A 14,746-nucleotide genomic window follows, 5' to 3' on the forward strand; every position below is an offset into this window, starting at 1 on the left:
GTATGTATGTCCTGTGTAGCTGTATGTATGTCCTGTATAGCTGTATGTATGTCCTGTATAGCTGTATGTATGTCCTGTATAGCTGTATGTATGTCCTGTGTAGCTGTATGTATGTCCTGTATAGCTGTATGTATGTCCTGTGTAGCTGTATGTATGTCCTGTGTAGCTGTATGTATGTCCTGTATAGCTGTATGTATGTCCTGTATAGCTGTATGTATGTCCTGTGTAGCTGTATGTATGTCCTGTATAGCTGTTTGTATGTCCTGTGTAGCTGTATGTATGTCCTGTATAGCTGTATGTATGTCCTGTATAGCTGTATGTATGTCCTGTATAGCTGTATGTGTATGTCCTGTATAGCTGTATGTATGTCCTGTATAGCTGTATGTATGTCCTGTGTAGCTGTATGTATGTCCTGTATAGCTGTATGTATGTCCTGTATAGCTGTATGTAGCAGTATTGCAGCTATATGTATGTCCTGTATAGCTGTATGTATGTCCTGTATAGCTGTATGTATGTCCTGTATAGCTGTATGTATTTCCTGTATAGCTGTATGTCCTGTATAGCTGTATGTATGTCCTGTGTAGCTGTATGTATGTCCCGTATAGCTGTATGTATGTCCTGTGTAGCTGTATGTATGTCCTGTATAGCTGTATGTATGTCCTGTATAGCTGTATGTATGTCCTGTATAGCTGTATGTATGTCCTGTATAGCTGTATGTATGTCCTGTGTAGCTGTATGTATGTCCTGTATAGCTGTATGTATGTCCTGTATAGCTGTATGTATGTCCTGTGTAGCTGTATGTATGTCCTGTATAGCTGTATGTATGTCCTGTATAGCTGTATGTATGTCCTGTATAGCTGTATGTAGCAGTATTGCAGCTGTATGTATGTCCTGTGTAGCTGTATATATGTCCTGTATAGCTGTATGTAGCAGTATTGCAGCGGTATGTGCTGTGCAGCTGTATGTATGTCCTGTATAGCTGTATGTAGCAGTACTACAGCTGTATGTATGTCCTGTATAGCTGTATGTATGTCCTGTATAGCTGTATGTATCTCATGTATAGCTGTTTGTAGCAGTACTGCAGCGGTATGTCCTGTGCAGCTGTATGTATGTCCTGTATAGCTGTATGTAGCAGTACTGCAGCTGTATGTCCTGTATAGCTGTATGTATCTCATGTATAGCTGTTTGTAGCAGTACTGCAGCGGTATGTCCTGTGCAGCTGTATGTATCTCCTGTATAGCTGTATGTAGCAGTTCTGCAGCTGTATGTACGTATGTATGTATGTCCTGTGTAAATGTATAGCAGCTTTGCAGTTACATGTATAGTTTGTTTAAATGTTCCAGGTGTGTATGGTATGTGTGTAGACAGGTAAATATGTAGACGGGTAAAGGTGTGTATAGAGGTCAATGCATGTGTATGCAAGTAAATGTGTGTATACAGGTATATGTGTGTTCCAGGTATGTATGGTATGTGTGTAGACAGGTAAATATGTAGACGGGTAAAGGTGTGTATAGAGGTCAATGCATGTGTATACAGGTATATGTGTGTGTATACAGGTATATGTGTGTGTACAGGTATATGTGTGTGTATACAGGTATATGTGTGTGTGTACAGGTGTATGTGTGTGTATACAGGTGTATGTGTGTATACAGGTATATGTGTGTGTATAAAGGTATATGTGTGTGTATACAGGTATATGTGTGTGTATACAGGTATATGTGTGTGTATACAGGTGTATGTGTGTGTACAGGTATATGTGTGTATACAGGTGTATGTGTGTATACAGGTGTATGTGTGTGTATACAGGTGTATGTGTATGTACAGGTATATGTGTGTATACAGGTATATATGTGTATACAGGTATATGTGTGTTCCAGGTATGTACTGAAGATCATCGTCTGGAACACTGTGGACGTTGTGCTGGAGGAAGAGTCCATCACGGGGGAGAAGATGAGTGATATCTATGTGGTTGGCTGGCTCCAGGGGATTGACGAGAAGCAGGAGACTGATGTCCATTACAGGTAAGACTGACATCACTGATGACCCGTCTCAAAGGTTTCACCTTTATAGCGGTATTCACAGCCTTAATCTGTATTAGAGGGCAGTGGGGTAGCCTAATGGTCACAGCGTTTGCTCATCATGCCAAATACCCAGGGTTCAATTTCCCCACATGGTGAACACCATTTCTGGTGACCCCAGCTGTGATATTACTGGAATGTTGCTAAAAGCAGTGTAAAACTAAACTCACTTACTCACTAGAGAGGGTTGCTCACTCCTTAGTTCACTGAAGAACTCACATGTCTAACAGGGGATTTGATTCCCTTATTTTGTCTCCTCAGGTGTTTCTTGACTGTCAGTGACTAAGCTTAGGATTGATAAGTGAGGGTCACTTGATTGGACAGGAACAAAATGTTAAAGGCAGTGCTGTCTGAGCTATCCCTCCTTACATATGCTGAGTGTTTGCGGGGGCAATTTCAAAGATCATGCTAACTGTGACTGAAGGAACAAAAGGTTCTTGGATTCTGGGCCAGTTGAAATCGGGACAAAGCAGGGGTGCCTGGCTTTGAGTTCTGTCATTTGTCCTATGTCAAATGATATTGTATGAAATGATGCAACTCGGGTCTGCCCCTCCCTGGGAGTTTATGTTGACTACTGTGTTTTATGAAAGCAGCCCATTGATCAAGCCTGTGATCTGAATTTGTTGTCAGTGGTTTGTTTGAGGTCATGTCCACTGCAAGGTTGTAAGAACAAGAGAAAGTGAATCATGTGAGATAGGATAATTGTTAAACATGTACAATTTATAGGTAAACTGTTTGACATTGAGATGTATTTCTAGATCTTTGGATGGAACAGGCAACTTCAACTGGAGATTTGTATTCCCATTTGAGTACCTGCCGGCAGAGCAGACAATGGTGGTGCGGAAGAAGGTAAGTCTGTCAACAGGCTGCTGATGTCATGCACTTCACAGTACAGACATGTATAGACTTGAAGTACAGATGGTGTAAGGTAAATAGAGGTACAGATGGTGTAAGGTAAATGAAAGCACAGATGGTGTAAGGTAGATGGAAGTACAGATGGTGTAAGGTAGATGGAAGTACAGATGGTGTAAAGTAGATGGAAGTACAGATGGTGTAAAGTAAATGAAAGTGTAGATGGTGTAAGGTAGATGGAAGTACAGATGGTGTAAGGTAAGATGAAAGCACAGATGGTGTAAAGGTAAAGTACAGATGGTGTAAGGTACAGATGGTGTAAGGTAAATGAAAGTACAGATGGTGTAAGGTATGGTGTAAATAGAAAGTACAGATGGTGTAAAAGGTAGATGAAAGTACAGATGGTGTGTAAAGTAAATGAAGATGGTGTACAGATGAAAGTACAGATGGTGTAAAGGTAAATGAAAGTACAGATGGTGTAAGGTAGATGAAAGTACAGATGGTGTAGATGAAGGTAAATGAAAGTACAGATGGTGTAAGGTAAAAGAAATTACAGATGGTGTAAGGTAGATGAAAGTACAGATGGTGTAAAAGGTAGATGAAAGTACAGATGGTGTAAAGTAGATGAAAGTACAGATGGTGTAAAAGGTAGATGAAAGTACAGATGGTGTAAGTGTAAGGTAAATGAAAGTACAGATGGTGTAAAGGTAGATGGAAGTACAGATGGTGTAAGGTAGATGAAAGTACAGATGGTGTAAAGGTAGATGAAAGTACAGATGGTGTAAAAAGTAGATGAAAGTACAGATGGTGTAAGGTAGATGAAAGTACAGATGGTGTAAAGATGAAAGTACAGATGTGTAAGGTAGATGAAAGTACAGATGGTGTAAGGTAGATAGATGAAAGTAGATGGTGTAAAGGAAGTACAGATGGTGTAAAAGGTAGATGAAAGTACAGATGGTGTAAGGTAGATGAAAGTACAGATGGGTGTAAAGGTAGATGAAGTACAGATGGTGTAAAAGTAGATGGTGATGGTAGTAGTACAGATGGTGTAAGGTAGATGAAAGTACAGATGGTGTACAGTAGATGAAAAAGTACAGATGGTGTAAAGGTAGATGAAAGTACAGATGGTGTAAAGTAAATAGAAAGTACAGATGGTGTAAAGTAGATGGTGTAAAGATGAAATGATAGAAGTACAGATGGTGTAAGGTAGATGAAAGTACAGATGTGTAAAAGATGGTGTAAGGTAAATAGGTGAATAAAAGTACAGATGGTGTAAGGTAGATGGAAGTACAGATGGTGTAAGGTAGATGGAAGTACAGATGGTGTAAAGTAAGATGAAAGTACAGATGGTGTGGAAAGGTAGATGGAAGTATAGATGGTGTAAAGTAAATGAAAGTACAGATGGTGTAAAGGTAGATGAAAGTACAGATGGTGTAAAAGATAAGGAAAATGGAAGTACAGATGGTGTGGGAAAAGGTAGATGGAAGTACAGATGGTGTAAAGTAAATGAAAGTAGTACAGATGATGTTGTAAGGTAGATGGAAGTGCAGATGGTGTAAGGTAGATGGAAGTACAGATGGTACAGATGGTGTAAGGTAAATGAAAAGTAGTTACAGATGGTGTTAAGTGAAAAGAGTAATGAAAGTACAGATGGTGATAGATGAAAGTACAGATGGTGTAAGGTAGATGAAAGTACAGATGGTGTAAAAGGTAGATGAAAGTACAGATGGTGTAAGGTAGATGAAAATACAGATGGTGTAAGGAAAATAGAAGTACAGATGGTGTAAGGTAGATGAAAGTGCAGATGGTGTAAGGTAAATGAAAGTACAGATGGTGTAAGGAAAATAGAAGTACAGATGGTGTAAGGTAGATGAAAGTACAGATGGTGTAAGGTAGATGAAAGTACAGATGGTGTAAGGTAGATGAAAGTATAGATGGTGTAAGGTAGATGAAAGTACAGATGGTGTAAGGTAGATGGAAGTACCGATGGTGTAAGGTAGATGAAACTTCAGATGGTGTAAGGTAAATGAAAGTACAGATGGTGTAAGGTAGATGGAAGTACAGATGGTGTAAGGTAGATGAAAGTACAGATGGTGTAAGGTAGATGGAAAGTACAGATGGTGTAAAAGGTAGATGAAAGTACAGATGGTGTAAGGTAGATGAAAGTACAGATGGTGTAAGGTAGATGAAAGTACAGATGGTGTAAGGTAGATGAAAGTACAGATGGTGTAAGGTAGATGAAAGTACAGATGGTGTAAGGTAGATGAAAGTACAGATGGTGTAAGGTAAATGAAAGTACAGATGGTGTAAAAGGTAGATGGAAGTACAGATGGTGTAAGGTAAATGAAAGTACAGATGGGAAGGTAGATGAAAGTACAGATGGTGTAAGGTAAATAGAAGTACAGATGGTGTAAGGTAGATGGAAAGTACAGATGGTGTAGAGGTAAATAGAAGTACAGATGGTGTAAAAGGTAAATGAAAGTACAGATGGTGTAAGGTAAATAGAAGTACAGATGGTGTAAAGTACAGATGGTGTAAGGTAAATGGAAGTACAGATGGTGTAAAGGTAAATAGAAGTACAGATGGTGTAAGGTAAATAGAAAGTACAGATGTGTGTGTAAAGGTAAATGGTGAGGTAAATAGAAGTACAGATGGTGTGAGGTGTACAGATGGTGTGAGGTAAATAGAAGTACAGATGGTGTAAGGTAAGTAGAAGTACAGATGGTGTAAGGTAAATAGAAGTACAGATGGTGTAAGGTAAATGAAAGTACAGATGGTGTTAGGAAAATAGAAGTACAGATGGTGTAAGGTAGATGAAAGTACAGATGGTGTAAGGTAAATGAAAGTACAGATGGTGTAAGGTAGATGGAAGTACAGATGGTGTAAGGTAGATGGAAGTACAGATGGTGTAAGGTAGATGAAAGTACAGATGGTGTAAGGTAGATGAAAGTACAGATGGTGTAAGGTAGATGGAAGTACAGATGGTGTAAGGTAGATGAAAGTACAGATGGTGTAAGGTAGATGAAACTACAGATGGTGTAAGGTAAATGAAAGTACAGATGGTGTATGGTAGATTGAAGTACAGATGGTGTAAGATGAATAGAAGTACAGATGGTGTAAGGTAAATAGAAGTACAGATGGTGTGAGGTAAATAGAAGTACAGATGGTGTAAGGTAAATAGAAGTACAGATGGTGTAAGGTAAATAGAAGTACAGATGGTGTGAGGTAAATAGAAGTACAGATGGTGTAAGATGAATGGGAGTACAGATGGTGTAAAGTAGATGGAAGTGCAGATGTTGTAAGGTAGATTGAAGTACAGATGGTGTAAGGTAAATAAAGGTACGGATGGTGTAAGATGAATGGGAGTACAGATGGTGTAAAGTAGATGGAAGTGCAGATGGTGTAAGGTAAATAAAGGTACGGATGGTGTAAGGTAAATAGAAGTACAGATGGTGTAAGATGAATGGGCGGATGGTGCTAAGGAGATCTTATTCACTACTATACTGGGTCTTTAATACAGGAACACTTCTGGAGTCTGGATGAGACTGAGCTTCATCTATCCCCAATGCTCTCCTGTCAGATATGGGACAATGACAAGTTCTCAGCTGATGACTTCCTTGGTAAGAGTTTTTCCCCCATAACTATAACCCTTTTGTTATGGGTGACTTGTCCTTAGATTGGTCAGCACTTTTGTCACTAGTGTGTATACTTTGACAGCAATTGATTTAAATCTGAAAACATACTGATGTAAAATATAATTAATTTACTCACTGTTTGCTTCAGTATATCTAACAACTATTTGTATCAACCACAGGAACTTTGGATGTCAATCTGAACTCCATCCCTCGGCCAGCAAAGAAGGCCTCGTCTTGTTCCCTGAAAACCATCCCTGATATGAACAACACTAATGCAGTAAAGATGGTGTCACTATTTGAGTGTCGGAGACTGCGGGGCTTTTGGCCATGTTACAGTGACGAATCCGGAGAGCGATTGCTTACGGTATGTCCTGTCCACCACAGGATTATATGTATCATTAATTATCTACAATTTGTCAAATATAATAATTTTCTTTGGGCTAACTGATTATATACACTGAAAGGTGCTGATCATATACACTGAAAGGTGCTGATCATATGCACTGAAAGGTGCTGATCATATGCACTGAAAGGTGCTGATCATACACACTGGAAGGTGCTGATCATATCCACTGAAAGGTGCTGATCATATGCACTGAAAGGTGCTGATCATATACACTGAAAGGTGCTGATCATACACACTGGAAGGTGCTGATCATATACACTGAAAGGTGCTGATCATATACACTGAAAGGCAGTGATCATATACACTGAAAGGCAGTGATCATATACACTGAAAGTTGCTGATCATATACACTGAAAGTTGCTGATCATATACACTGAAAGTTGCTGATCATATACACTGAAAGGTGCTGATCATATATGCTGAAAGGTGCTGATCATATACGCTGAAAGGTACTGATCATATACACTGGAAGGTGCTGATCATATACACTGAAAGGTGCTGACCATATACACTGAAAGGTGCTGATCATATACACTGAAAGGCAGTGATCATATACACTGAAAGGTGCTGATCATATACACTGGAAGGTGCTGATCATATACACTGAAAGGTGCTGATCATATACACTGAAAGGTGCTGATCATATACACTGAAGGGCAGTGATCATATACACTGAAAGGCAGTGATCATATACACTGAAAGGTGCTGATCATATACACTGAAAGGTGCTGATCATATACACTGAAAGGCAAAAGATTTTGTTCAGTGAATGTTTTTACTTTCAAACCTTTATGTGAACTTTCTGGATTTTAACCTTGGAAAAATTCATTAAAAATCTCAAAGATGTGTAACCCTCCAAATATTGCTGGTTTTGAACAGTTTTAACCTGGAGAAATTAATGTATGGTGTCATACCATGGCCATTCAGAACCGTATTTTGAAGTACCAGGTTCATGAAAATACCATTTGTGTTTATTTTGCTATGATATTATGAGAAGTGAGGCCGTCAGAAGGTGTGTCACTGGACACCTGGTACCCTGCAGCATAACACCTGCAGCATAACACTGAACCAATAGCAGGACATATGTCTGCAGGCAAGGCTGATGGAGGTGGTTGTGTTGTGTGGTGGAGTAGTGGCAACATTGTTGACTCAAATGTGAGGATTGGAATTTGAATGCAGTCAGATGAGATTATGTAAAGAGACTTTTCTCCATTTTTGCAACAGAATAGCCCTTGAGTGATATTCCAGCACAATAACACCAGATCACATGTTGCTAAAGTTTTGCAGCAGTATCTGACAAAGTTAGATGTCATCAGTCAAACAGGTCTGGGAAAAAAAAAATTGTTATGTCTTCCTCATCAACCAATAAAGTTGCCAGATCTCCAGCTTATTCTTCCACAGATATGGAATGCCATTACCATGGCCTTTATTCACTGTTAAGTGGCCTCAGTGAAATGGAGGTAGCAGGCCTGTGACAGCAACACACTGATCTATTGTGTCTCCAGCAAATGTTCCATGTCTTTTTGGTCACCATTAGGTCACTATTGTCTTTAAGTATACTGTAGATATACATGGTGTCAAGATTCAACTATAGTGTCTCTTCTTTACATGCAATTATGCAGTAAACATCTTTTGTTGGGGAGGTGAATGTACAACACTTCCACATGTTTTTGGACTGTGATGGGATATGCTGGTTTGCTGACAATGGAACATGTGTTTTGTTACAGGGAAAAATTGAAATGGAGCTAGAGTTGTTGACAGCTGAGGAGGCTGTCGAGAAGGAATCCGGCCTGGGTCAGGAGGAGCCCAACATGCACCCACATCTTGACCCTCCCAAGTGAGATTCTCAATTAACCATAGTCACTATGGGAACAGATTGAACATCCCTAGAACATATAACCCACATCATGAAATAATCATCGTAGGTGATATGACTGCCATGAATAGTATACTGTGGAAATTTTTTCTTAGGAAGTAGTATATTATGGAAACACATTTTGATGACCAATTTTGATTGCCAATTTTGTGAGTTGGGTAAGAACCGGCAAATTACTAGTTCTGTGTTAGGGAACAGTGGTTATACAGATGTGTATCTTGCAGGCGGCCAGAAACTTCCTTCATGTGGTTCACAAGTCCATTCAAGACTCTGAAGTACATCATCTGGCGCAACTACAAGTGGTACATCATCAGCTCCTTCGTCATCCTCATCCTCATCCTCCTTGTTGTGCTCTTCGTCTACTCCTTCCCAGTACGTACTTCTCCAGTGTTTTCTCACACATTTAGTATTAGTCCGTCATGTAACATGGCAGACTGCCATTCACCTTCTCTGCCAGGTGACATGTGCCAAACTGTTATTGCAGTGATGGTCACAGTAAGCAGCTAAGTGGGTAACAAGAATGTCAAAGTTGCCAGATGGATACTGAACAACCTTCTCAGACAGTTAACTACACCTTGTGTCCCTGCAGGGGTGGCAGTAAACTTACTACCTTTAATGTCATTTTGTCAGAGGAAAGTTCACTTTGTGAACTGAACCCACTGTTCGTTTGTCAGAGTGAGTGAGTTTAGTTTTACACCACACTCAGCAATATTCCAGCTATATGGCGGCAGTCTGTAAATAAGCGAGTCTTGACCAGACAATCCATTGATCAACAGCATGAGCATCGATCTGCGCAATTGGGAACCGATGACATGTGTCAACCAAGTCAGCAAGCCTGACCACCCGATCCCGTTAGTCGCCTCTTACGACAAGCATGGGTTGCTGAAGGTTCATTCTATCCCAGACCTTCACGGGTTTGTTTGTCAGAACTTTTACCTGTGCTGAATGTCTTCTGAAAGTAGACATATTAATCTGTGATCTGTCAACGCTTTAGACTGTAAACTATGCTCATGTCCACTTGGTGGAGAGGCATTGACCAGCACCGTACCCATTTACAGGGAATGGTCATCTTCCAGTAGACAGATTGACATGCAGTATCCTAGCAGTAACTGAATATACTAGTTCAGGAGAAGTAGTGGTTGCTGCTATAGTACTCATATACTGTGTTTCAGGGGGAGATTTCAAGGAAGATTGTTGGCAACTAGACAGATGATAGATGCTGTGCTGCCTCACCTGCCACCGATGTGTGTATATTGTTGGATGCAGGCTTCACAAGACCTTGTACAGTCTGTCAGTCACTGGTGTACAGTGGCAGACCATCTTGTTACATACCTACTCTTGCATGTACAGTGTAGGGCTTCATTCCATCATACTGTGTGGTGACAGGGGTCCTTTCAACAATATATTTTTGCATACATATAGATAGGTAAAGTTATTCCCAATGAACACGTTTCTGTATAACTAAATGTTGTATGGCTGTGAGACATTTTCGACCAGTGATAGTTCTAGTCTTTTTGACAGCTTGCTGAAAATGATTTCAGGTCTCAGGGTACTGTGATGTGTGTTTGTACACTCGCAGCTGTAGGATGTGTGTAACATGGATACTGATGTACAGTGATGGCTGTAACATGGGTACTGATGTACAGTGATGGCTGTAACATGGGTACTGATGTATGGTGATGGCTGTAACATGGGTACTGATGTACAGTGATGGCTGTAACATGGGTACTGATGTACAGTGATGGCTGTAACATGGGTACTGATGTACAGTGATGGCTGTAACATGGGTACTGATGTACACTTATGGCTGTAACATGGGTACTGATGTACACTTATGGCTGTAGGATGGGGCAAGTGTTTACACACAGTCATATTGGTCCTGACAGTTGCAGTGTATGTGACAGTTTCTGCAGCATGCTCCAGTAAAACTTAGTCTGCAGCATTATTCAATACCAGAGGGTACTGTTTGTACATTTACCATGTTAACAACAACCAATTGGAGCAAAGCAAATTGGCAATCAAATCTATAAGTGATAAATAACTATTGATGACATAACCCAGGGTTTACTGATGTTATGAGATATTTTGTTCAGTGGAATGTGATATATTGCAAGTGTATCATTGTGATGGTATTTATGGTAGGTGTCTGTAATGCTGTGTCACCATCAGTGCCAATTCTGTTTCTGCATAGCTGGTGAATCTCAGTATATATTTAAATGTATTCTTCTGCAATATGAGTGAGATTTGTATCCTTGTTACTCACTGTGTCTCCTGAGTGGCCTACTTGGAGTGCACTACACCCAGTCTCTGCCCCCCTTCACATGTAGTTGTGGGCACTGTTATATATGCTAGTATAGTTTGGGGTAATAGGAAAGCGCCAACAAGATTTGACATTGATTTTGACTGATACCTTCTATGAGTGTTGAATTGTTTACATTGCTAATACCACTGTATGAAACACAATGTGTCACAATGTATAGATATATTTACTTGGTTCATATACCTTCAGTAGTAGTGCAGATTGCCTGACATCAACACATGTCTGTTAAGACTGCAATATATTGGTTGTCTATGTTCCTCAGCTCAGTGTGGTGGTTGACATCATTTAGTGTAAGGGTCTTGTCCCACAACAATTGCTTTGTTGTAATCTGCAGCTGAAGAATGTACACTTTGTTTCTGACTTATCCCGCTTTCAGTTCTAACCAGACTGCTTTAAAACATTGAACAACTTCTTCAGTTAGTAATGTGAACATTAGGGGTGTTCACTGTGACTGCGTGCTCATGTCGTGGAGTGTTCACTGTGACGGCGTGCTCATGTCGTGGAGTGTTCACTGTGACCACGTGTTCATGTCGTGGAGTGTTCACTGTGACCACGTGTTCATGTGGTGGGGTGTTCACCGTGACCGCGTGTTCATGTGGTGGGGTGTTCACCATGACCACGTGTTCATGTGGTGGGGTGTTCACTGTGACGGCGTGCTCATGTCGTGGAGTGTTCACTGTGATAACCGTGCTCATGTCGTGGAGTGTTCACTGTGACCACGTGCTCATGTCGTGGAGTGTTCACTGTGATGGCGTGCTCATGTCGTGGAGTGTTCACTGTGACCACGTGTTCATGTGGTGGGGTGTTCACCATGACCGCGTGTTCATGTGGTGGGGTGTTCACCATGACCACGTGTTCATGTGGTGGGGTGTTCACTGTGACCGCGTGTTCACGTGGTGGGGTGTTCACCGTGACCACGTGTTCATGTGGTGGGGTGTTCACCGTGACTGCATGTTCATGTGGTGGGGTGTTCACTGTGACGGCATGTTCATGTGGTGGGGTGTTCACCATGACCACGTGTTCATGTGGTGGGGTGTTCACCATGACCACGTGTTCATGTGGTGGGGTGTTCACTGTGATGGTGTGCTCATGTCGTGGAGTGTTCACCGTGACCCACGTGTTCATGTGGTGGGGTGTTCACCGTGACTGCATGTTCATGTGGTGGGGTGTTCACTGTGACGGCATGTTCATGTGGTGGGGTGTTCACCATGACCGCGTGTTCATGTGGTGGGGTGTTCACGGTGACCGCGTGTTCATGTGGTGGGGTGTTCACCATGACGGCGTGTTCATGTGGTGGGGTGTTCACTGTGACGGCGTGTTCATGTGGTGGGGTGTTCACTGTGATGACATGTTCATCATGGTGGGGTGTTCACTGTGACGGCATGTTCATGTGGTGGGGTGTTCACCGTGACGGCATGTTCATGTGGTGGGGTGTTCACCATGACCACGTGTTCATGTGGTGGGGTGTTCACTGTGACCGCGTGTTCATGTGGTGGGGTGTTCACTGTGACGGCGTGTTCATGTGGTGGGGTGTTCACTGTGACCGCGTGTTCATGTGGTGGGGTGTTCACTGTGACCACGTGTTCATGTGGTGGGGTGTTCACTGTGACGGCGTGCTCATGTCGTGGAGTGTTCACTGTGAAGGGCTGCTGGTTGCTCCTGTATTATTCCATCAGTCTGGGTTAACCATGTTGGGCGAATCAACATACCAAACTCCCAGGTTCAATTTCATGCTTTGGTACAATGTCTGCAGTGCATTTTGTGTTTCTTCCCCGTTATTTGATGCTTGGAATATTGATGAAAATGATGTAGAGCCCAACTCACTCATTCAACCCTTAATGAGCTTGCAACAAACATGACAGGATGTTTTTGTCAGCTGAGAATATTAGCTTCAGCCGCTACAAGCATATGTAGCACTCACAAGAAGTAGAAGACAACCCAATTCTCATGTTCACCCAGTGCTGGTCATGAATTGATAATTGACACTGAAATTTGGAACCATCATCATCATATTTGAATTTGAATTTGTGATGTTGCATTTGTTGATTGATGCTTTACGTATCAAAAAATGGTAATTCAAAACATGAAATTGTCTTTTGTCTGTGAAAAAAATTTATTAATAGATGCATAATGTCAGTGATGTTAGTTAAGATTGTTTAACAAACTTTTCCAGATTGGTAAACATTTACCAAATTTTGTGCAATATCCTGTAAGTCTGACCATGTCTTTCTCAGAACAAAACTAATGGTAGTCGTTTTGTCTAATAAATGAAGCAAATGATGAGGTTAAACATGAACAAAGATTGTAACATGTGTTCCAGTTTGCACTATTGCCTGGAAGTACTGACTGGCTCTGGATTAGCTATCATTGAACTTTTCCCATAGCAGAATGCAACGTCTCTACCACATCCCTGGTTCCAGACAGGCCTGGGTTTGGAGGATATTGCCTTCACCCAGCACTGCATTGGAAGACATGTGATGATTACTTATTTCATGGGCTGTTTACTGAAGCCCTGGTGTATATATCTGCCTGGATTCATCTGTATCTTCACTGTCTGCAAATGCCTTAAACATAGTATGTTGGAAATCTTCTCTGCCTGCAACTGCCTCCCGTATTGCAAGTTGGGCATCATCTCTGTTTGCAACTGCCTTCCACATGGCAAGTTGGCCATCTCACTGTCTTCACCTACCGTCTTCTCTGTCTGCAATTGTCTTCCACCTTTTCTCTTTTTAACTCCTTGTATCATGCATGACAAGTCACAGTTACTGTCATTATCTACAACTGCCCAACATTTGCAATGGATGCTTTGAGAACACTAAAGATAATCACCCATGAAAACTGATAACTATCTTCATTTTACAGCATTCATATCATATGTTGGGGATGGGTTTTATTTTTTCTTTCATTTTGTACTGCATATTTAGTTGAATCATATGATCAATAATACCTTTACTTATTCCAATTTTTATTTTAAAAACGCCCTTGTTTTGTGCCATGCATGATGTCTGTATGCCAGAGACTGACCATATGTTTCTTCATGAGATATATTCCTGAGAATTATTTTGAGATCAAATGAATGTTTTCCAAACTTTTGACCATAAAGCTTTATTAAGAGACAAACCCAAGGCCCGATGATGGCTGCCTTCCTTCTAGCTACTGTGGCTGGCTGTACCTGCTGATGACTAACAATACTGGTCAGGATGATGTATTACTGAATGCCACAGCTTACCAGACAGCAATGGTTGTTTCATCCTTCTTGGATGGTATTTATACTCACCTCTAATTTTGTCACCTTTTTTGTTTTCTATGTCAACATATTTATCTACTGTGTTAATGTATACATCTTGCTCTTTATAATATCTACTCATTAAAGACTTGTAAAAACAGCAGTGGTTCTGTTATACATGGAAGGATAAAAATATTGCAGATGTCACTAAGGGAAATGTGTGACTTTATGGACAACAACTTCTTGTTTATTGTATAGAGTGACGTTTTGGTGTAGATTTTTACAGCATTATTACTCTAGAATGCTGATGAAACAACAGTCATCAAGAGAAACAACTTCTTCCAGCATGGTTC

General features: G+C 40.9%; 1 protein-coding gene across 1 annotated transcript in view; it reads left to right on the forward strand.

The window, feature by feature from the left end:
* LOC124278532 (myoferlin-like) overlaps nucleotides 1-14,553 on the forward strand; it is a 151,502-nt gene extending 136,949 nt beyond the window's left edge. Inside the window, exons 50-56 of the mRNA XM_046714261.1 lie at nucleotides 1,878-2,021; nucleotides 2,837-2,927; nucleotides 6,451-6,550; nucleotides 6,745-6,929; nucleotides 8,699-8,808; nucleotides 9,072-9,219; nucleotides 10,020-14,553. Of these exons, the coding sequence (XP_046570217.1) occupies nucleotides 1,878-2,021; nucleotides 2,837-2,927; nucleotides 6,451-6,550; nucleotides 6,745-6,929; nucleotides 8,699-8,808; nucleotides 9,072-9,219; nucleotides 10,020-10,052 (811 nt within the window). The 3' untranslated portion in view covers nucleotides 10,053-14,553. The remainder of the gene's footprint in view (nucleotides 1-1,877; nucleotides 2,022-2,836; nucleotides 2,928-6,450; nucleotides 6,551-6,744; nucleotides 6,930-8,698; nucleotides 8,809-9,071; nucleotides 9,220-10,019) is intronic.
* Nucleotides 14,554-14,746: the final 193 nt, after the last annotated feature.

This window comes from Haliotis rubra, unplaced genomic scaffold (assembly GCF_003918875.1).
Source record: "Haliotis rubra isolate DU_JTF1 unplaced genomic scaffold, ASM391887v1 Scf239, whole genome shotgun sequence".
NCBI classification, from domain to species: domain Eukaryota; kingdom Metazoa; phylum Mollusca; class Gastropoda; order Lepetellida; family Haliotidae; genus Haliotis; species Haliotis rubra.